The 23,054-nt window shown below is 43.4% G+C and overlaps 1 protein-coding gene across 1 annotated transcript in view; it reads right to left on the bottom strand.

The window, feature by feature from the left end:
- IFT38 (intraflagellar transport 38) overlaps nt 1-12,906 on the bottom strand; it is a 58,117-nt gene extending 45,211 nt beyond the window's left edge. Inside the window, exons 1-5 of the mRNA XM_088523087.1 lie at nt 12,836-12,906; nt 12,290-12,401; nt 8,567-8,651; nt 4,690-4,869; nt 3,536-3,631 (exon numbers count right to left, since the gene is read on the bottom strand). Of these exons, the coding sequence (XP_088379213.1) occupies nt 3,536-3,631; nt 4,690-4,869; nt 8,567-8,651; nt 12,290-12,401; nt 12,836-12,857 (495 nt within the window). The 5' untranslated portion in view covers nt 12,858-12,906. The remainder of the gene's footprint in view (nt 1-3,535; nt 3,632-4,689; nt 4,870-8,566; nt 8,652-12,289; nt 12,402-12,835) is intronic.
- Between the last annotated feature and the right edge of the window lie 10,148 nt (nt 12,907-23,054).

Genomic DNA, 23,054 nt, shown 5'->3' with positions numbered 1-23,054 from the left:
CCTCTCTTTTGGGGGGGTGGTGATGGTTGTATTTTTAATCATCCAAAGTGCAATGCACATACTACAAAAAATCAAGGCAATATACTTAAACAACACAGAGCAAGTCCCACTGGAAGCAACTGAAACACTGAAGATAAACATGTACAGCTTTGTGCACAGAATGTGTTTTTCTGCTGGGGATCTCATTGTATTTTATCAAAATTTATTCCTCAACTTCACTAATATCTGAATGCATGTATCAAAATTAGAATGATTTTACATATGGAGAAACAATGAGATGGGTAGGAACCAGCGTATTCGAAAAAAACAGACTCCATGAAGTCCCATTTTCCAATTTCTCTGTTCTAAGACGAAAACCATCAGGACTTCAAGCTACAAAACACCTTGCAAAACCTAAGGGTTAAGTGAGTTGTCTCACACACACTGCACTGCCACAGGACACTAATAACCTACGCTGTGCTCGTTTGCAGTTGCTCTAGGGAAAAAAAAAAAAAAAAGGCATCTCAGCAACTTCAGTGCAATTCCAATAAGGCCTCTCATCTCTCTCCCTTAGCGCTGAATGGCTGTCCATAGGCAATGGCACCACGCTCGCACCCAACACCTACGGGTGGCCCAGCCACAAGTCACCCGCAGCTCCCGCGCTTCCCTCCCTCTGTGCTTCCCATCCACAGCCCACGGCACCAGTCGGCATCCCAGAGACCCGGGATCTGCAGGCAGCAACCCAGAAATAAACTAATAAACAGATAAATCTCTTCACCTACCTTCTGGTTAAAAGCAAAATTATTTCTCTTCATATTTCAGCTTTGTACTGCTTCAGGAAATGCTTTACTTTAAAACCTAAAATCTGACTTTTTCAAACTAAAAGTGACATTTGTGAGTTTTGTTTTATGAATAAAGTGTAACTGTTATTTCTTCTTCCCCCAACCCCCTAAATCTTAACCAGCACAGTCAAAATTCAGCAAATGAATACTTGCAGATTCTCCTTCCTCTGCTGTTTTTAAATTGAAAGTTTTTTTGTTTTGTTTTTTGTTTTTTTAATATTGTAGATTAGTTTTGAAAGAAGTTTATGTGTATATTGGAACCATATATTCATTCTGGAAACAATCTATTTAAACCAAACCCCAAAGTCACAGTACTGCATTTCCAAGAAAATGGATACAGATTTAAGTCCTAAATAATAAATGCACAAACATAACAACATCAATATGTATCTACAATACGTCTACTAGCAACATTCCCTCGTTCAATATATTCTGCTCTGCTCCGGCTGAAATCTGTTTTCATTCAAAAATAATTTATTAAACAGCAAGATATCCTATGACTTGGGAAAAAAAAAAAAGAATTATCTACTGTATATGTATATTGTTCTACATCTCTCTATACAAATTACATGCAAAAAAAAGTTTCAATAAAGAAAGTAAAGGTTGTGATGTAAATTAGAGTCAAAATTTCTACAAGAAATAAAACAACAAGACATAAAAATGGAAGTTTTACTTCTCCCAATGATCCTTCCCCCAAAGCTGCTGAAGGGAAACACTGAAAACAGACTAATTCAACCCATTAATGCCAAACACTGGTATTTCTTTTATAGTTATAAGAAAATAAAGCATCCTTCATTTAGGACAGAAATGAAATATATCATTGGCAAGATCCTGGATAGCAAGATCTTTTAGTTCAATATTGAGAAATGAATGGAAGGAAAAGAGGTGCAGCAGTGCAGAGAATATAAAACTATCGTATTTTAAATCTCACAGCTGTCAATACATTTTAATATATGCAACACATTTCAGGACATAAAATATAAGGAGCAAATAAACCATATTGTTGTCCTACTGCCCTTTCTCAGAACAATGCCTCTGCCAATAAAATTTACTTCTCTGTGTGTATTGCTTCTCCATACAAAACCAAAAGAAAATAAGCAATGGAAATCAATAATCTCAAAAATTTTTAAAAAATAGTAAAAATAACTCCTTCACTGCTCTCTGGAGGTTCTCACAATGCTGTTACAGCATCACCTTGTGCCTTTAGGATATAAACTTACAGCTAATGAGGCAGAAGCAAAGGTTATCTTTCCTAAGACTGGATTTCTTAAAGACAAGTTCAATCTGCCAAATTTCTGCACAAAATATAAAGTATGTACCTATACAAGATCAGCCTTCTCCAACTTGTGCATCAGTCATTACACCATGAGAAACTTGCTCTCTACAGGATATAATAAATGCTGCCCTTTTAGAAATTGCACCTTTAAGTAGGCTTCCATTGGAGATTTCCTAACAGGCCCATGAGAAGTGGCTGCACAGAAGCACTTACTTAGCTCTTGATTTTTCATTTCATGCTTTCAGCACTCTGCACCTGCATAAGCCCCTTTCTCAGGGGCCCAGTTCTTAAGTCGGTTGGACTCCTAAAAGCTGTGATTTAAAGTGATTAAAGAATCCCCCATTTCGAAAAAATGCTTAAGTAATTTTTAAAATGTTGCTTTATAGTGACCTATACTTGACATTTTAGCCAAGTTCAGACTAAAGGATGCTGTGCACAAAGGTCTTTAATGCCCTAATGTCAACATTAATACGTCAGGTATATTCATTTAAAATCCATTTTAAAACCCAAGAAATTAAACAACCTTAATGCAAGATGGGAAGTGATTAACAGTCTAATTCAATACACATGAGTTTTAGAAAACTGAGGTTATCCCTTCTCCCTTCCTTCAAGCATCAATGTCTGTCACACCTCTGCATGCATGCTGACTAGCACAGCGAGCAGAGAGGCAACGCTCCATAGATCATCTCCCCTGTGCAGCACCTACCCCTTGAAACACCTGCACCCAAACAAGGCTTTGGGAGCATTAACTACCTGTGCACACACTCTACTGCTCTTACTAAGGCACTTTCTACAGCTCAGATATTGTGAATCTGAAGATTACAAAAAAACAAACAACCAAAAAAAACCCACCACTAGAACATTCAGGATTTAATGTCTGTCATCAGTAAAAGAATAATCTTTGACATTACAGATAAATCTATTTAAGAAAATAACTGAAATACTTGCTGGCAAATGTGAACATTCTATCACATTTCCCTAACTTCACGCAGCAGCTCCTGATTTTACAACTCAGCTAAACAATATTTACCTACAGGTCTAGCAAGTCCTCAGCTACTGTAACAGAAATAAACAGCCCTGCACTTGGATAACTAAAAGCTTAACTCATTCATTTATCTTTTAGAACACATTTATTGCCACTGCTAACGCCCAATATAGCATTAATGTTTCTAGGCGATTTTACAAAGAATATTTCATTTTCCTTCTGAAGACAAAAACGCTAAACTCTCAGAAGGTTCCTCTCAGACTTACTGCAATACAAGTATTAAAATGAATGGGAAGGAAACGTAAACTTTCAGATCTCTTCCTTTAACTCACAAAATCTTCAGTTTAAAAGCAGCTTTTAAAAACAGCTACTCATACTTATTTCATCTCATTCCTTTGCAGCATCCAGTGGACAAAACAAGTTCCTAGTCCCTCTCCACCAAAGCGTACTTACTCTTAGATCAACTTCTTTGCCAAGTAAGTCATACAAACTCGCTCCTTTCGAGGTGATTTCAGAAGCAAGCTGTCTAGCTGCCTTCAGATCAGCTACCTGGAAATACAGTAACAGCACTCAATAACAAAAGAGAATTCCCAATAACACAAAGAAAGCCATAATGGCTTTTCCTCGTTTTGATGTTAAAATTATATGGGGGCAGTGCAGTGGCTGATACGCTGCTGTAACATCAAAGATGTTGTCCACTGAATTAAAGTGGTCCTGTCTCTTGGTCTTACTAATGTCTAGAGTAGACTCCAATTATTTCTAGGAAACACATCAAGCCATCAGAGAAAAAAAAAACAACAACAACAAAAAAAACCTGATTTGCCTCTGCCCGGGGTAACAACAACCTAAGGGAAACTTCATAGATTTTATGAGCAAAAGCAAGGTACACAACTAGCACATTGCAGAGGTAATATTTTTGACAATCTAGAAATGTTTTTTCCATGATTTCATCAACTGCTTTTTTTGAAGATAGAAGAACATACAAATTCCTTTTAGAGGAAAATCTGCATTACTGCCATTTTTTTCCAAGAAAAGCAGTAACATTGATTAACAAACAGGTATGTTTTTCTTTTATAATTGTATCATGTCAATCTAAAAATATCAAAATATAGAAAAGGCACAAAAGTTAACAACAAGCAGGAATAGGAACGCAATTTATTTCAGAATTTTTAATATCTGCAAAATGATTTTATTTTAAGGACTTGAACAGATTTGATGCCTGCTAGGACAATACAGAGATTCCCTTTTCCTTCAAAGGAAACAGTCTGAAAAACACGCCGGTCAATATCGTGCAAGCATCCCCCTTACAAGCAGGTTAACAGGTTGGATATACTACCTCATTTGGCCTGCTGCAATTTGCATCTTTGTTTCGGAATGCTATTGAAAGTGTGACCAGTTTTGTACTATGCTCTTGGTTAAGAGATTAAAACAAGTCAGACTACACAAACTCAACTACAGAATATTTGAGGTAAAAATATAATTAAGTCATGCCAATTTCCTTGTGCGGACATTCTCTATTTAAGTTTCAAGATAGAAAATAGTTTGGCTTTTCATAGGCTACCACCCACTTCCTCTCCCCCAAAAATATAAATCTAAATTTTCCTTACTTTCGAGCCAAGATCAAACTTGAACTTGCTGCTGTCTTCCTCACTCACTTCCGTGCGCTCCATTCCCTTGGTGTTCATGGCACTGTAAAGTACAGAGGTGACCTTGAGCAGCTCCTTTACTGCATAGCCATCTGCCTGGTAAAGCTTCTTGGTGTTGAGCTTGATGTGTGCTTTGGTAGCCTTTTGGAAAGAAAGAATTCACCATGTCACAGAGAACAAGACCTTCATTTACCTACTCATCATTTAAAATTACTTTTGGGGTGGTACCATAAACACATAAACACCTATAAAATTTACACATATAAAACTTGCTGTTTAGAAACACAAGTTTGTCTAAAGCATATTACTGATGTTCCTAAAAGAAAACTTTCAGATACACATGCATTTTCTCTGTGTCAGAGCATTTGCAGATAATTGCCACAATGAAAAAACCTCAAACTATCCATTAGTTCTTCCCAGAGTGAATATCAGCAAAAACCCTGTACACCATTTAATTCAAATTAAACTTAAGTGGAATTTAAGTGTTCCTCAGGTCTTGTGATGATTTTGCACAGAGGTAAACTTCACCCTTAATAAGTTACATAAGATCAATTATCCCAAATTAACTGTCTTCTTTTCCAAAAGTATCTTAAAAATAATATTTTATTGCAGCTCTCAAATTATTCCCCACGTTGATATTAGTGACTTTGATCCCTTTTCTCCCACCTCTGAAGAGCACAGGCAAACGAGTAAGGAAGCACTATTAAAAATTACATCATTATCTTTTTATACTTTAAAATACTAAAGGGAAGGAAAAGTTAGGATAACAGAAAGTACACAGCTGTTGCAGGTAGGACACAAATGCAGTTCTTGAAATTCCTGGCAATGTTGTTATAGATGAATAGCCCCAGAGAGCCAAAAGCAAACAGCAGGGAAAACTCTGCAAAAGCCTAAGATTCAGCTATTAACGTGCTACAAGTTTTGTTCATTCTGCCCTGGGCTTTGCTGAATAATTCTGTGGGAAAACTTCCAGAGAAACTAAATGGAGAAAGGACATGTCAAACCATGGGTTTAGCTCCAGATTTTACAGGAAAAAAAAAAAAAAGAAAAATACCAAAAGTTGTAGGCTCACATCTTTTCTTATGTATCTTGCCATTCACAGCCATTTTTAAGAGGCATTTCACCCTTACCTCTCTCTTGCACAACATCTCAACACAATAGAGAAAATTGGTTCTGCCTGTACTCCCTGGACAGAAGAAAACTGTTAAAACAATGAAGCCAGGATTTTCAGAGAGATTATTGATGTTGTGTACCCTGCCTGGGGTGTGGGGGGAAGAATACAAGACTTAAGGCATAAAAACACCTGGTCACTTTTGAAAATTTTGACTAGCATGACTTTGAATGAACCAATACAGGAAGTAAAGAACCACATATGTTCTCCTACACTCTATTTTTCCAGAAGAAGGAATCTAAAAAACTACTTCTACAAGCAGTAGGTATAAATTTTGTGAGAAGTGTGACATTAAATTGACAGAATTTGCTAACCGTCTTCTACACAAAGGAGCCTAATACACTGAATTATAAAGGATGCTTTTAAAGATGGAAATTCCAATTTCAGTTCCATTCAACCCCAAGAGAGAAATAAATAGAAGAAGAAGAAGAAGAAGAGCCTCAATAAGTAGAATAATAAGAAAAGGAGAGTGAATGCATGATCCATGGAGTAACACTGCACCAATTCACTGCCACCACAAACCGGGAGGGAAAAAGAGGGGAAAAAAAACACAAAGCCAAAAAACTCAGCAGACACTTCAGGAACTTCTCATCTCAAGTTCTAGCACTACAGGGTTAGCTACCCACTCACATGAACATATTTTGGATTATCATTTTATGTTTACAGACCTAAGTCTCATTTTGGATGTGGCCTAGGATCATTAGAGAAAGTGGAAGAACAGAAACTACTTTCCTCAGATATTAAATGGCACAGTGTTTTGAATTAATAGAACTATTAATTATATTAGAAATACATAAGCCCAGTCACAGAGAAATGCATCATTTGGTGGAAACTTGATACATTTTTACTCCTTTGTTTAGTAATGGAAACATTCCAACTATATTTCACAATGATTAACCCATCTTGATAGGTTTATCTCAAAACAAGTATCTCCATCAAATGATCAAATGTCACATGTGGCTATAGATGAAAGAGCTATTAGTTACTGGAGAAGATAGTCTGTTTTCCATGAAAAGCACAACTATCTCAAAAATGTTTAAAAGATCTTATTCTGAAGAGGAAGAAAAAACTTCTGCATTGACAGCCTGGTTATTAAAAAACTGCAATAATCCTCATATTATCTTGTAACATTAACTGAGACTAAGTACAGGATGATTAAAAAACCTTGTACTCATTTCATCTTCTGAATCATATTACATAATTCTTCAAAGACCTTGGAGATATCTTACATGAAATCAACTTCTGATACAACCCTTGCCCTTTTAAAACATACTCGAGTTGGAAGGTGGAAATATCTCTAAACAAAACAGATCTGCCAGCCACATCTCATGATGCTTCAAGGATGAAAACTGTGTTCTGACACATACAGAAGTACATCATATTTGAACACATTAAAATTAGAAAGTGCGATAATTTGTGGTGGACAACATTATAAATCTCAAGGCAAAAGCTCACTTCGACTTTTTTTGTCATTTTAAGATATTATTTTAAAAAATAACAATAATACGGAATTAATCTTTGATCTTAGCATAAGAATTCCCATTTCTTCCTGTAGCTCTATTAAGTTTCGTCTGTCTGATCAAAACTACTAGATATGTTTGTCACTACCACAAAGGTTCATGCTCCATTAAATAACAAGTGAATAACAGTGTTATCTTATTCCATTAGAGAGGAAAAAAAAAGTTAATAGCCCTTTTATATACTTCCCCGTAGCCAATCATAACAAAACAAATTATTTTTAAAAATACTATATATTATAATTTATTTTTCAATAACAGATAATAGTAAATATCCAGATTAAAAAAAAAACATATAAAATAAGAAGCATTACACTTTGGAAGCTAGAAGATTTTTATTATCAGAATTAGCTCCTGAAGGGCTAGAGGTCTTTTGTACTGTTTTAACCGAATTACCTGGTTCCTGATCTTTTCAGCTTCAGCCTTCATTGTAACACCTCTCTAACAGCAGGACCCATGAAAAAGGTCCAGCACAGTAACAACTTCTTAAAAAAGACAAGGTTGGTAAAAGATTTGGTCTGGGAATACATGCCTTAATAGAATAAGCAAGAAGGCTCATACAACATATATTATATTATATTACTTAAAAAAAAGATAGGATGAATATTGTTTTATAACGTTATATGCTTAGATCCCAATTCTGCAAAGACTTACACATAGCTACACAATTTCAGCAACAACACACCTGTCCTTTTCAAATTTATAACAGCTCTTACCACAGGGCCTCAAGTCATGGCCAAGCTCTCCACTCACAAAACACAAATCAAAAAGATCCCCCTAAGCCCAAAAGGGTTTATGATCTAAGAAAGAACTCACTTATTTTACTGCTGTGACTTAAGTGAAACTACCTTTGTTTACACTTTCATCGCTGCAAGTTTTGAAGCTGTAGCATCAATAAAGTTCAAGAAGAAACCTCTCTCCTCCCTGCTTCATCTCTTTACTATTTCTTAATCCTTAGCAAACTATTCAGGTCAATTTTATAGCTTGTACATGGTCATTTCAGAAAGAAAACAAAGTTGATTTGTAACTGACATCCAGCATCAGAATACAATACACAGCCACCTAGAGCAAAGAAATTGTAAGGGGTTAAGAGACAAAGTATTAAATTTAATATCAAGGAGTTATTTCAGGGGGCTTAAACCAGACCTACCATAAACTGAGCTACAGCCTTGATGAAAAACACCCGGTCTTGCTCTGTCTCCACATCAGGAGGAATATCAGTCTGAGGTTCATATCTGTGAAAAGAAACATCCATAGATTCTGGCAAGAAATACACACGCAGTATTAAGCAGTCTGGTGCAGCTGTGAGGCAGAGTCAGACAAAAATCAACATGTGGGAGACTGCGAAATAAATCTTTACGTCGCCAGGCAGATGGGGTATCTAAACCCTGTGATGCATAGAGTGGAATCATGTAAAAAGTGCAAAAATCATACAACCCGAGATATTTCTGCAGAAGTAATCGTTATATTGGGGTCCAGAATTAATCTTTTCATTCAATTTTGCAAAGGAACATAGTTTAGCTGGCTAAGGCAAATCTATGAAATACTTATTTTTCAAAAGTAATTTTTCACTTAAATCATGAGATGCTTATAAAAATCAAACTAAAAATTACACACGGTTTCAACAAGGCCAAGTGCAAGGTCCTGCACCTGGGGAGGAATAACCCCAGACACCAGTACAGGCTGGGGACCGAGCTTGTGGAGAGCAGCTCTGCGGAGAAAGACCTGGGTGTCATGGTGGACGACAAGTTGACCATGAGGCAGCAGTGTGCCCTCGTGGCCAAGAAGGCCAATGGGATCCTGGGCTGCATTAAGAAGAGCATCTCTAGCAGGTCGAGGGAGGTGATCCTGCCCCTCTACTCAGCCCTGGTGAGGCTGCATCTGGAGTACTGTGTCCAGTTCTGGGCTCCACAGTACAAGAGGGATGTGGAGCTGCTGGAGAGAGTCCAGCGCAGGGCTACAAGGATGATCAGGGGCCTGGAACATCTGCCCTATGAGGAGAGGCTGAGTGAGCTGGGCCTGTTCAGCCTGGAGAAGAGAAGGCTGAGAGGGGATCTAATCAGTGTATATAAATACCTCAAGGGAGGGAGTGCAGAGGACGGGGATGGTCTCTTTTCAGTGGTGGCCACTGATAGGACTAGAGGAAATGGCCGGAAACTGAAACATCAAAAATTCCATAGGAACTTAAGGAAAAATTTCTTAACAGTGAGGGTGACAGAGCACTGGAACAGGCTGCCCAGAGAGGTTGTGGAGTCTCCTTCTCTGGAGATCTTCAAAACCCGCTTGGATGCAGTCCTGTGCCACGTGCTTTAGGTGTCCCTGCGTATGCAGGGGGGTTGGACTAGATGATCTCTAGAGGTCCCTTCCAACCCTAAGCATTCTATGATTCTATGATTCTATGATTTAAAAACACTTGGCATATAATTATCTCAACCTTTTGTGTAGCGTGCTAAAATGACTTGTAATAAAAGAGTAATAGAAGAGTCAAAACAGCCCCCTTGTCATTTAAAATATTGACACGTGCTTCCACTTCTCGAACACAGAAAGAAGTTCACACCCACAGATATAATTTAAAACACATTATTTTCAAAGCTAACAAAGCTTTTGAGTTTGTGCATATAAAAGCATGCACCTCAAGAGAGTTTCTGGACATGCAGGGAAGCAAACATAGAATTCTGGTTACTAAACCTTGTCACCAAACTAACTTCTCCTTCACAAATAATAGATTAAATATTAGATCTTTGTAATGCCTTTCAACTTACAAGATCATAAAACACCTTTATAAAACCTGTTAGTAAGATACAAAAACTTCTAGAGTGGAAGTCACCAGCCTACAGGAATCAGGGAAGAAAAAAAGAAAGCAAATTCCCTGAGTCTTGTAAAAAGCTTTGAGATTTCCAGCATTCAGACAGAAAACGGCATCTGCACTTCTAAATCACACTGGAGACTAAGAGCAAGTCAAGTGCAAATTAGCCTCCGCACTTTAAAATATAATTAAAAGGCTTCAAAAGGCTGGAATAGCTGCTTGTCGGTATCGAGTGCAGATTTCACTCGAAACACAAAAGAAACCTAGTGTTATGTAGCTATTCAGTCTGCAAGTGCAATAATAGGCACAGGACTCCTAGTCAGCTTATAAAACAGAGGTTCAAACAGAAGTTTAATCATCTAAAAGTGTTCAGGTACATTAGACAAATACATTTTTCTAAAACATTTTTATTTTCAATTGCTCTATTGTGTTGCTGTTATATATATGGAGAGGAATATCGATTTTTGTTTTTCAATGTAAAATGGAAACTCACTGTGGAAATAGTATGTAATTTAGACCTTTGTTATTAACATCAGTATTTTAAAAATATTAAGTAATTTAATCCAAGTAATTTTGAAATATTTTAGTATTCCCTTATTTTATTTCTTCCCACTATGACAGTACTCAATAAACATATTATATAAGGGTAATTACACTAAATGGAGATTAACTACAAATCCAAGCCAAAAAACAATACTGGAAAATGGGTCATTTTCACATTTTTCCATCATAATATTTACATAAAAGTAATTTAAAAGCTTTTTCCTTCATGTACATGAGTGAAAGAAGATTATGTGTAATTTAATCAGTACATCAAGTTTCATAAATATTTAAGAAAAGTTTGTCAGTAAGTCAGGTGGACGGAAAACTACATGTAGGTAGATGCAGATTACTACTATGGATTTTTCTTTTCATAGAGCATGAAGGCTACCCGCTTCCAGGTTGAAACAATAATTTGGATTACAAGATAAGAAGGTATCTCGTGAAGTTCTCATTACATACTACCTGGTTTAGAATACATAGTCAGACACAGCAAGGGTGGCAACCGAGTTTGTAAAACAAAGGATTGAGGGATTGAGCTACACTTGAGCAATAAATATACCCATCTTCAGAAGGCAATCTCTGCCAGGACTGGGTCATTTTAACTTCACCTATTAAAACACATTTTTAGAGGTCTATAATTACACAAAAGAGCCACTGCATGAAATTTGAAGAGGAAGACAGGGCACAGGCTCAGTAGCTTAATAATGGGACAAAACCACAGAAGAATAGAAATGAGATATTCTACCATGAGCTTAAGTCACTATTGTAATGCCCTTTTCACTTATTATAAGCTAAAGAAACAATCACTTCACCCAACATAGTAAAAAAGGAAAAAACAGAATATTTGAATATTTCAATGTATTCCTACAGAAATATCATTCACATTCAGACTAGTGGGACCCCAAGGATTCCTTCGGGTGCTGAGTCACTATCGTATCTGTCAATGCAGAACACGAGCAAAAAGCTACCACTGTGCATTTCAAACAGGACCTTCATCTTCATTTCGTTTTCTGAAATGTCAGAAGGGCCAGGCTCTGCGCACAGAGATGTGATATCCCCCAATGTACTCTCAAGGAAGTACTTCCAGATCATTCAAACACCACAAATGACTGGGAATGAAAATAAGCTCCACCTCGTACTGTCTGAATTTAACACCGTCAAAGCAAGGCTCATGCTGAGTCTGGATTCCAGAGCCCCTGAAGAGTGGAAGCTGCAACCAAGACCCAGAAGAAGGCTTTGTGCCATTGCTTTGGTTTAACCATCGTTGGCTTCTTTGAAGCACACAATGAAATCCACGATACGCACAGACCACTGAAGCCACAGGCGACAGTTAAAAAGCCACCTCAAGTACAAACTTTCTACTACATACTCCTAGCAGTAGCTCCCTCAAAACAGCAGCACTCTCCTAAGCTTCAATTTCTTTAGGCTCCTCTTTAGACCTCTCAAAACAATTTCACACCAAAGCACCAGCTCCAAATGCTCATCCCAGCATCAGTCCTGACAGTCATCAGGTGAATCACCAACCTTTTCACTAGCCAGAGCAGCACCTCCGAAACAAGCATGAAGTTTGGGGTGCGGAAGTTCTCCATAGAAATGAGGCGGGGATACCCCAGGGCCTTCATCATCTCCGTAAAGTCTGGAAAACAACCAGCAGGGGTGATTTTTTTTCCCTGTACCCGTTAAGGAGGTCACCAACAACCAGGGTTCCCACAGCACTCTGTTGGTTGGTTCCCACAGCGCTCTATCGGATACACCCTGTTCAAACTACCACCCCTAAAACTTCTGAGGAGATTCAGAAAAATAGCATCATTTAACCAGAAAAATATGCACAACTAAGTAAAAACTGATTTTTAGCAAGGTAGGGAGAAAGTTTTGAAATGGTTTATCCTCTTAAAACAATTGTTTAAGAGACATCGCCTAAAGCCTGCTGCGCTCGCACTGAAGGCGGCGTTACCCAGCCCGGCCCGGCCTGGTTCGGCTCGCCCACCAAGGCGGCCCGTTAACCTCAGAAACGCCCTGGGCAGCTTCCCCGCCCCGCTCCCCCCAGCCCGGCCCGCGAGGCGCCCTCACTGCGGAGGTCGCGGAACGACATCGCGGCTCCGCGCCGAGACCCCACAGGCCGCCGCCGCCGCCACCCTAGGCCGCGCCGCGCCGCGCCGTCGCTATAGCAACCCCGACCCTACGGCACCGCGGCCGGGCCAAACTGCCGCAGGAAGCGAAGCGAAGCGGCGGGGCGGAGGCCTCGGCGCCCCCCCGCCCCCGGCAGCGCGCGCGGAGCTGGGCCCGGGGGCAGGCTCTGCCCAGCCCCGGTGCCAACGGGACGGCCCCGGAATGGCGGCGAGGGAGGCAGCGCCTCCGTGCGGCCTCCCGCGGTCCTCCGAGAACACCCGCAGCCCATGGGGAGCAGCAGGCCCGTGTTTCTGCCCCTTCCCGCCTGGGGTGGCACCACAGCCCGCGCGTGCAGGGCCGCTGCCCCAGCACAGTCGCAGGACGCTCCTGTGGGCAAGGGACGGGCCTGGCACCCACGTCCCCAACACAGCAGACGCCCATCCCTCTCCCTGGCTCTGTATTGAGCTGTACCTAGGCAAGCGATGTAAAAAGGAATCAAAAACAAGGAAATAACAATGAATCCTTGAAAGATAAGTACTGGGAAGAAGCAGCTACGTTAGGAAATTGGAGACATGATTAAAGATCAGGTTTCTTATGATGGAAAGGCCCAGGATAGCAGACCTTAAATAAGTCACTAGTTCTTGATAGAGTGTCAGGCACCTAATAGCTTCAGCAAGGAGGACAAGTGAGGGAAGAAAATGTTCATCTATTTTATTGCTGTGGTACATTGACTAGCAGGATGGTTATGTGTGGGGAAGATCCAAGCTCATAAAATAAGTGCAATATAAATGGCCTACTTACCTCAGGCATGTCACGTCTTCATATAAATATCAATGATGCTTTTATAGGAGAATATTAGGTAGCACAGATGTACACTTGGAGATGGGGTGAGTGCCGCTTTGAACTGACAGTGGCCCAGAGGGAAGCAAACTGCAGCCGAGCTGTGGCAGAAGTTCACACCACATCAGCAAGGCCCTGCTCTTTCCCACTGTCCTAATCCCAGAAATCCACACCCCAAAGTGATCCACAATTATATCCATACCTCTGACACAAGGGCTGCCATGGAAGCTCCTCGAGGCACAGCACAGCGAGCAAAGTGAAGTTATCCTTCTGCCATGCAATGTCTGTCCTGCCTGCCCATAACAGATGTGCATACAACTATAGCTCTTGATTTTGGCACCCATGGACCTGGGTGCTGCAAATTCTCCTGATGTGAAGAGCTCTCCAGACCTGGTTTCACAGAATCCCGCTGTTTTGCACCTGGAAACAAAGAGTTTATAATTTAGTCCAAAAATTAGCCTACATAGGGAAAGCTGAGGAGGGAGATGAAATGACAAACATGTTCTAGCAGGACAGGGACATGGAAGCCGAACTACTGGGCCCCAAGCAGAACCTGCCAGCAGCTCCACAGCACAAGTGATTCTTTGTCACGGGACTGCAGGCAGGGGTGCCATACCTGGCATAAGTGAGGCAGCAGTCACCCCTCTGGATATTCAAACCCTCCACGGCCTCAGCTTTCTGTGGTGACAGGTGAAGCGCCAGACAACCATCATGGCCCTGTAGCAGGGTTTGGAGCACAGCTGATAGCATCTTTACTGCACATCTGCAGGGACTTGTCTTCATCCCAATCACTAATTTAATTCAGGAAGGGGCAGTGGGAAGCCACAGCCCCTGCTAGCAACCTAGGAGGGCCTGGGAAGAAGCAAGTCAGGAGTGCGGCTGGCTAGTCCTGTCTGAGCTGTACGTGAACGTGCTGGGCCTTGAGCATCGCTCACCCTGACAGACTGATTGCTAGAGGAAGGTGGTGGTGCTGCCACTCAGTCTGAACCGCAGGCAATTAAGGAACTAGCAGCCCTGGCTGTGAATGTATTTATTCTGAAATGTAGTTTGGATGACAGAAGAGGCCATTAGCAATAGCTATTATTCAACACCTCAGATAAATTATTCTGCTCTGCCTGTCTCATGTTGAGACACATCATATATGTGAATTTAGGGGCTCACCAAATGACTTCAGGGCTGACAAGCTCTCAGTATGCTACAGGTGCAGCCAGGCAAGCCTCTCACCCCCTCATCCTATTTACTGCCTTCCTTTTGGTTTCAGGACTCTGTCAATGCATCTTACTCAGCAATCTGGCTCCCACACATGGTCAAAACACAACCGGTGCAATCATCCTTTGGCCCACGAGCATCCATTCATCAATGATTTCCACAAGAAATCATTGACATGGGCAGCTGAACATCATTGATTCAGGCTACATGCCATCGGGTTGCTTTTGACTACTGTGGGCATGGTTAGTACAACGTGCTTTCAAGTAGTAGTGCATCATTCAAACGTATCGTCAGACAACAGACAATCCGATGTCTTTGTGGCAGCTCCCAACAGAACAAGAGCAAAACCAAGTTTGCTGAGCACAGACTCTCCTTGCCCGAACTCCAGGCTTGTCCTTGAGAGAACCTTGTTTTTCAGACCAAGCTAGAGCCCCAAACTCTGTGATTGTAGGAATAAGGGAGGGAGAAATAGTCTTACTGCGAGAATAGCCAGACATTGTGGCACTCTACCAGTCTCCTCTGCCATTTTCACAGACTTGCAAGAGGAAGAGCTCTTTCATCACATTTACCCAGGCAGGATTCCTTCTTTCTCCTGTATGTATTTTCTACTGTTTTGCCCTGTAGTTGATGTTTTTGGATTGGAGAAACTATCTTTTGATTTGTCTGCAGGGCAAGAGACCTCTTTCCTCACTGTATTGTCCAAACAGTCCTCATGTCTAAGATAGTGTCATTGATCTATCGGGTTCCCCAGCGGATCAGCCACTATTTTTCATTTCTCCCAGTCTCATCTCAGAACTGCTGGTTGCTCCCTTCAACAAATGCTCCCTGTCTCAGGCTCTGCACAATTCCATCACTTCTGAATGTTTCCTCTCATATCTGGCAGGTTTTCAACACATAAATAATCAGCTATATTAATCTTTCCCTGTGTCAGTCCCTTCAGCCTTCTGAACTCTTGTCACCATCCTTTTATTTTATTTATTTTTAAATAAATCTCCTGCTCTTTCCCTAGGCTGTTTTTTATTTTTGGGCAGGGAGGAGGGGACAGCTTTGCTGTCACATGTTTCTAACCAAATTCTCACTTCTTACAGTACAGTACCTTGCGGATTACCCCCTCTACAAGGTTTCCCCTTTGTAACATTCTCTGTAACAGAGAATTTTTTTTTCTTGGAAAGTTGTTGTTTCATGCTGTTCCCATAGGGCAAACTTTAACTTTGGATCAGGTTGATGTTGGTCATGCTTGGGCTACATGGCAAGTGTGTAGGCCCTCTGGCCACTTGTGAAGACAGAACTTGCTCCAGCTCAACACAGCCTGAGCAAGGGACAACAGCACTGCAGGGATGACCTGTAAAGCAAGGAAACTATCAACTTTTCTAGTTATTCTTACACTGCAAATTCAGTTCAGTCCTTCAGTGTATGGATGGGGTGACCGTAGGCCTTGGCAAGGCTAGGACGTATGCCTCTTTTGAAACTCTGATCAAGCAATTTTTGTTCTTGCTTCCGATGTTTTAAAATCAGGGATAGAGAAACAGTTGAGGTCATTAGACATTCTTGAGATGTCTCAAGCACCAAATAAAAAAACAAACTCATCCGTGCTCTCCCTTTTGGGAGAAGGGAGTAAAAGAAAAGCCTCCAGCATCATTCACATCCCAAGTGACCCTTGTGTAAAGTCACTGTAGTCTTTAATTTACTTTTCTAAGTCGCCTTTCAGACAATGGGTTTTTATTGATGGTTGAGAATACTTCTGCTGGGTCGTTCCCCAAGCCCTGTTAGATAAATACTGTAGGAGAATGACAGTCTTCATAGCTCGAGAGATTTGGAAAGCAGCCTTCCAGAAAACTTCACTCCCCAGAGAGGCTGATGCTGAAAGAGGCACAGCATGAAAGTGAAAATTTTCCATATGGCTGGTACATATATGTAGGTGCCATATAGACACTTCATGCTTGCTCGTTTGCATCTACTTCCTCATATCTAACTTGAAAAGAAAAGCCTTCTGCTCCTCAAATCATAATCATTTCCCCCCATTACCCAGCCAGATGGATCAATTTTCACCTAGGGACCGTTTTTTATCTTCGGCTGTGAAGTTCACTGCCCCGGCCACGCTGCCAGGACTGGTTTGCCACCTTGCAGACTCTTCAGTTTTAGCACTGGAGTTTCAAGAGCGGCCCCCTTCTTTCCCACCTTCCTTGCTGCTTTATTTAACATTACCCTCACTGCAGAAACGAGAGAGGAAAATAACTGCTGCTCCTAAGTACAACAGTATGGCACACACCCAGAGGAACACAAGTGGCTCAGGATCACCGCGGAAGCCTGAAGTGCCATTTGTGTGGAAGAACCCAGGGAAATCAGAAGCCTTTGTGCTTGGTGAAGGAATGTCACGTTTCCCGTAATTACATTGCACAGCAGCTCCCTCCCTGCTAATGTGCTGCCATTAAAGAGAGTGCTAAGAGCGGCATGCGATGCCCAGGATAACGAGCAGCCCATGTATCAAGTGGAAGGGGTAATATATCAACAGCCACCACTTGATCACTCAGCAGATAAGCAAGCAAAGCTACTTAGGGTGAAAAAGCATCCCCAAGCAAGCAGATTTCTAGATCTATCTCAGACTTTGCCTGGCAGGTCAGGAGAAGAGAGACTAGGTACTCATTTATATGCAGTGAAAAGTAAGATTGCATCTCCCTCTCCGTTAGCTTTCCTCTAAGCGAAGCAGCAGTTGGCCTGTCCGAAGCCAGCCAGAAGTGCTTGTCCCCTCCATCTGCCTCCTCGTTCTGGGGCACCCACTGAAGATGGCGTCTGGATTTATGGAGAGATGGTGACTCCCTATGTCTCTGGGAGCTGGAAGTTCAGATCACGTTGCCTAGGAGTGTTGTTTGCTCTTGAAAACTTCTGGGCTGCTTTTGTGCAGTCTCAGCATTAGGTTCTTGACAAAGAGAACAGTATGGAATGGTGTGGAGAGCAAGCAGCCAACATGAGCACAGCCTTAACTGAACCTCTTCAGAGCTGGAGAATCAGGGCAGGCCTGGAATAACCCCATCACCAATTACTGATTTGGCCTTTGGGATGAGCTCACCAAGCCAAAGACAGAGCTTTCCCATGGGAGCAGTACATGTCCCATAAAGATCAAGAGTGCCTACAGGGCAAGCTGTTTTTCTCTGGGCTCTGGTCTTCATGACACAGCTATAATCATTAACTAATTGCAGTCATAACTGAGGAATCATCATCAGAACTAAGAACACAGGTAGCTGGAAGGGAGCTCTTCCAAGATCACCCACAGACACCTTGCCTGGGCAGCAAGGGCTCTGGGTGCCCTCACCCTGAGGACACCTTTCCTCCCGCCTCACTTGGAGGCTGCTTGCTCCTCTGCTGCTGTGAGGAACCCCCTGGCAGCAGGGCCCAAAAGGAGAAGCAGGCAGAATACTAGCATTTAAACAGTGGGAAGACTGCTTTAGCTCACAGCCTTTTACACTGTCAGAAGAAACAACTTGTTTCAAAGCAATTTAGATGTGTCAAATTGTGCTGAAAGTCCTGCAACGCCTCTGTGGCTGCAAGGCCGAGCGGCGCAGCAGAGCCCTGCAAGCGCGTTCCCTTCGGCGCCACATGGCTGCCCGACATGGTGAGCGCGGGGCTCCTTCCACGAGCTGTTGATCACTGCTGCCTGCTGTCAGAACCCGCTTTTAGGCCAAACAGAGAGAGGAGCTTGGCAACGGGAAGCAGCAGAAGGGCAGAGCGAGCGCCGAAGGGACAGGGCAGCGCGGTGCTGAGCGCGCACTGGCGCCGCGAGCATGGCCACAAGCTGCAGGAGCTGCTCCCACCTCGGGCTGAGCAGGCTCACGCACCAGGATGCTGCCCTGAAAGCCTTAGCCTCGGGACAGGACACTTCTTTAGGAAGGCAGTTGGATTTGTCTCCTGTTCCCAGATCTGTTATTCTTAATGAATAACATTAAGCAATCATCAGCTAAACCAAAGCCCCTCCGTGACTCTCAGCTCGTGGGGAAAGTCAGGGTTTGGATAAATAGACCTGAGCCTGAGCCAGTCTGGCAAGTTTTGTCCCCACGGCAGCTGAAACCTGTGATCTCAGAAACAGAATTAAGTGTTGCTCTGTTAAGAGGTCAGGGCAGCTGGTTTAGGTTCAATTCAGCTAAAAATAGGTTTGTGACAAGAAAACATTTGAAGTGAAAAAAAAATGGAGCAGAAGAAGGACTTGGATCAAGGGACAGGGCAGAGCAGGAGCTGTGAGGAGATGTGCAAGAGGCAGTGAGGGGATTGGAGGGCTGCAATGTGGGAGACCAGGATGGAGGGTCTTTTTCAGCTCCTGCTGAGCCAGCTCCAAAACCTCAAGGCTGTTACCTCCAACTGATGGGTCCCCAAGAGCTTCCCGTCCTCCTTTGCTGGCTCCCAGAGATATGTGTCTCCTCCTTTGGCAGGTGCAGTGTCCTGAGGTCCCACATCTCTTAGCTGGATCAAGCCGCCATCCCATCTGTCTGAGGCTGAAATCTCAAGGCGTGGGGGACTCCCAGTGGATTAACTCTCAGCTCAGAAATTCAGGAAAGACAAAACAGGTTAGAAAAGGCAGAAATTGGAGTTAGCTTTTCAGTGGTTTGTGATCCAGACAATCCCAGCACCTCCAGACAGTCACCTGCCCGTGGCTGAGGAGAGGCTCAGACCACCAAGTCCTCCTGCGGGACCCTGACCACTGAGCACAGCAGAGTCAGTGGGATTGCAGTGCCTGGTGTCCCTCGCTCCTCAGGGAGCACAGCCAGGTCCAGAGTGTTTTTTACAACTGTGCCATGTGCCTCTGTCCAAATCATACAACGGATGTAGAGAGACCTTATAACCTTTTTGCTGTTGGAGCAAAAGCTACTGCATGGAAGATATTATGGGATTTGGGGAATTATTATCCCCCTTGGTTAGGTAGCAAGGATCTGAGGCTCCCTGAGCAAATGATAAATTGCTTTCTCTGCAATTTCTCTGAAGGCTGGGAGACTTCATGGGCTTTTAAGCTGTTAGATCATCTCTGGTCACATCCAAAAAAACCTTGGGATAAGCTGGGCCTGTGCCTCTTTAAGAGAGAAGGTGACATGTACATCCAGAGATCCCTCTATACTGAAACTCCAGGGAACACACCATGCTGCCAGCTGAGGTTTCATTAGCTAAAACAGAAACAAATACTCTCCAAAACCTAATCTAAAGCTTACTGAGTCATACAGGGTAGAAGAGCTGCAGAGCAGGAGCCTGGGCTCACTCTTGCTTGCACCTCATCAGCAGAGAGGTTTGCTAACGTCCTGTCACGGCTGGTGCTCGGCTGGAACAGGGGAACCCGTGTGAGCCGAGGCACAGCCCCTCGTGCTGGCGATGCCCAGGAGAGAGGAGCCCAGGCCAGCGCGCAGGACCCGGGTTGCAGCGGTGAGACCAAGGGCTGGAGAGAGTCTGTGTCCTCCTACATGGGAGGAAACAAGATACGGAGACAAAACCAACACACACATGTACACCACGAAATCCAAACTGATGTCTCCAAAGAATTTCCCCACAACAGCAGAAATCAGAGTGAACAGAAGAAGAGAAAATCAGGGAACTGCCAACCACCAAGTTGTTATATTAATTAATTGGCCTTCTTATCATCCGAGGCAGAGTCATGTAAAAGCAGCTCTGATTAGTACACCAGAATTAAAGGAGCTGTTTTCAGCGCAGCCCACAGCATCTATTAATAGAGACATACAATCCAGAAAAGCGTTTTTATGAAGATTTTGTGCACACACAAAAAGAGAGATCCAGTGCCCAAAAGGGCCCGGAACAAGAGCAGGTGCCAAGGTGCCCACATTCCTTGTGTTTGAGCTTCAAGGGCGGACAGCGTGCAGGAGGCCGTGTGTATGTGGCATGCTTTAGCCTCCTGCAAATAATGCGGGGAAGAAGCGAGGGAAACAGCAGCCTCTTTCATTAACATCTTACTGCAGGCCGTGCCGAGGCTCCCCAGCCTGCGGCCTAGCCGTACACACGACACTGGGAAGAAGCCAGAAATTCTCCCTGTTCAGTTCTTCAGGAATAAGGAGCAGGGCTGAATTTCCGCAGCAGCCCAGCTAACTGAAACAGCCCAGCATCCTGCAAGACGGTAACAGGCCAGAGACGGGCAGGCTGGAGCCTCGCGTGGGCTCGAGGCTTTTCCCCTGACACCGGGGGACGCTGGAGAAGATGCATCTTGCCAGGCAGAGTGCAGGAACCGCAGCTGGACTCAGGAGCTGCCACTCCTGCCCCAGCTGAGCTGCCCCACAGCCCAGCTCAGCACCTCCCTTCCTCCTACTAAAAATACATCACTAACCACAAAGGAGGGTACTGCCCTTGTTACCATCTTTTTGAAGCCCTTTAGATCTCTTGGTGACAGATGCTAAGGAAGGCAGAGTGCTCCTCTAACTCCACAGGCCTGAGCAACTGCAGCGTCTCACTGGAGTGTTAATGAATCACACAGATTTCAGGCCTGGGGAAAAAACACATTTTCTTTCATCTTATTATACAACAAGTTGGCAAAACACCCAACACAAGACAGCTAGCAAGGACTCAGAATACACTCAAAGACACAGCAGCCTCTTAAGTCACTATTTATTTGTCTCTGTTTTGCAAAAAGAGATGTCAAAGTCACCTAAAGCATCAACACCTTTCAAGGCAGCCAAGCCAGGAGAGCGCAGAGAAGGAGGACGGGGCTCACTGGGCCGCAGCTCCAAGAGCCTGCGCTTGCTCCCGCCGGGAATGGCGCGCACCTTGGAGCACAGCTGCTTCTGACACAGCTTCTCCTGTCGGCGGCCCAGACAAATCACCTGGGGTATCAGTGCCATCAGAATAAAACTAAACACAGCCCGGCCTGCCCGGAGAGCCCAGTGGAGGGGTGCACGGCAGACACGCGCTCGCGGCTTCGCAAGCGGCCCTCGCGCACACAGCGTGCGCTGACACGCGGCCTGCGCCCGCCGGGAGCCTGCAGAGACGCCCCCAGCCGCGCCGCGGGGTGGGACAAGACAGGCTGCAGGAGCCCGCCTGCCTCGCGGGGAGCGTTGGGCCCCTCTATCCCTAGAGCAAACGTGCAGCCTTTCAGGCTACCCAGCTTCCCTTCGAAGGTTTTGGAGAATAAACTGCTTCCTTGTATCTCTGTATCCCCTGATATAGAGAAATACCACCCCAAGCAAACCTTAACATGAAACACAAGCTGTCCCAGTAGAGCCAGAGGGAGCAGCTGATGAGGATGCCCTTAGGAAATCACACCTGGCTTAGCCTGGCCTTACTCAGCTTGTGCTTAACCATGAATTAGCTGCCACTTCACCTGGTGGGGGATCAGGAGAAATGGAGCTTAAAGAGCCAGTTCATTGCTAAGCCCACGGTGGCTGCATCAATGTACGGCTGGGCACGGGTGGTGACATTTTGAAGCAAGACCTGTTTTTCCTATCTGAGATAGTAAGGACTAACTTGAGCATCTCCCAGACTGAGCAATCACTGCATTTGCTGCCCGTCACTAATAAAGCAAGCCCTGTTTTGTCACCATCTCTCTTGTGGGCTCACTGCCCACGGTGGCCATGGGGAACGGTCCCTGTCAAGGAAGGGAGCACTCCCCTCCGATGCATCCATCCAGCAGACTTCCTGCGTGGCATAGGCAAACTATCTGGTCTCTGCAGTTTATTTTTTCAATTCAAGGATTATTGCATCACTTCTTAACTTCTATGAATATTTTCCTCGCTCCCATGGGGAAACAGAGGCACTGAAGCAGGATGCATTGCTTCCAGTGCTGCATTTAGTGCCTTGCTGGCTGAGCTGGGAATTACAACTGTTGGGCAGATAAGCCTATGTCTATCATAAATACTCTGAAATTAAATTAAAAAAACAACAACTAAGAACTTTGGGATAGAAATATGCACATGGCCACACAGAGTGTTTTTAGAGTGGTTTGTATTCTCAGATACGGCTCTGAGCACTGCTAAAACATTACCAGGATCCTTAGCACAGGTGGGTTTCCTGCAGTGAGCAGCACTGGGGTGCAGAGCTTGGCAAGGTGCACAAAGTTACGGGCCACACTTCCAACGATTGAGCCTGGCCTTTATGAAGAGAAATCAGAAAAAGAAATCAGAAAAAGCGAGGTGATAGGTCCTATTAACCCAAT

The sequence above is a fragment of the Tinamus guttatus genome, unplaced genomic scaffold (assembly GCF_059628265.1).
Source record: "Tinamus guttatus ecotype Peru unplaced genomic scaffold, ASM5962826v1 Tinamus_guttatus_pri_ptg000172l, whole genome shotgun sequence".
Lineage (NCBI taxonomy): Eukaryota > Metazoa > Chordata > Aves > Tinamiformes > Tinamidae > Tinamus > Tinamus guttatus.
This window is presented reverse-complemented; position numbering and strand designations above follow the sequence as displayed.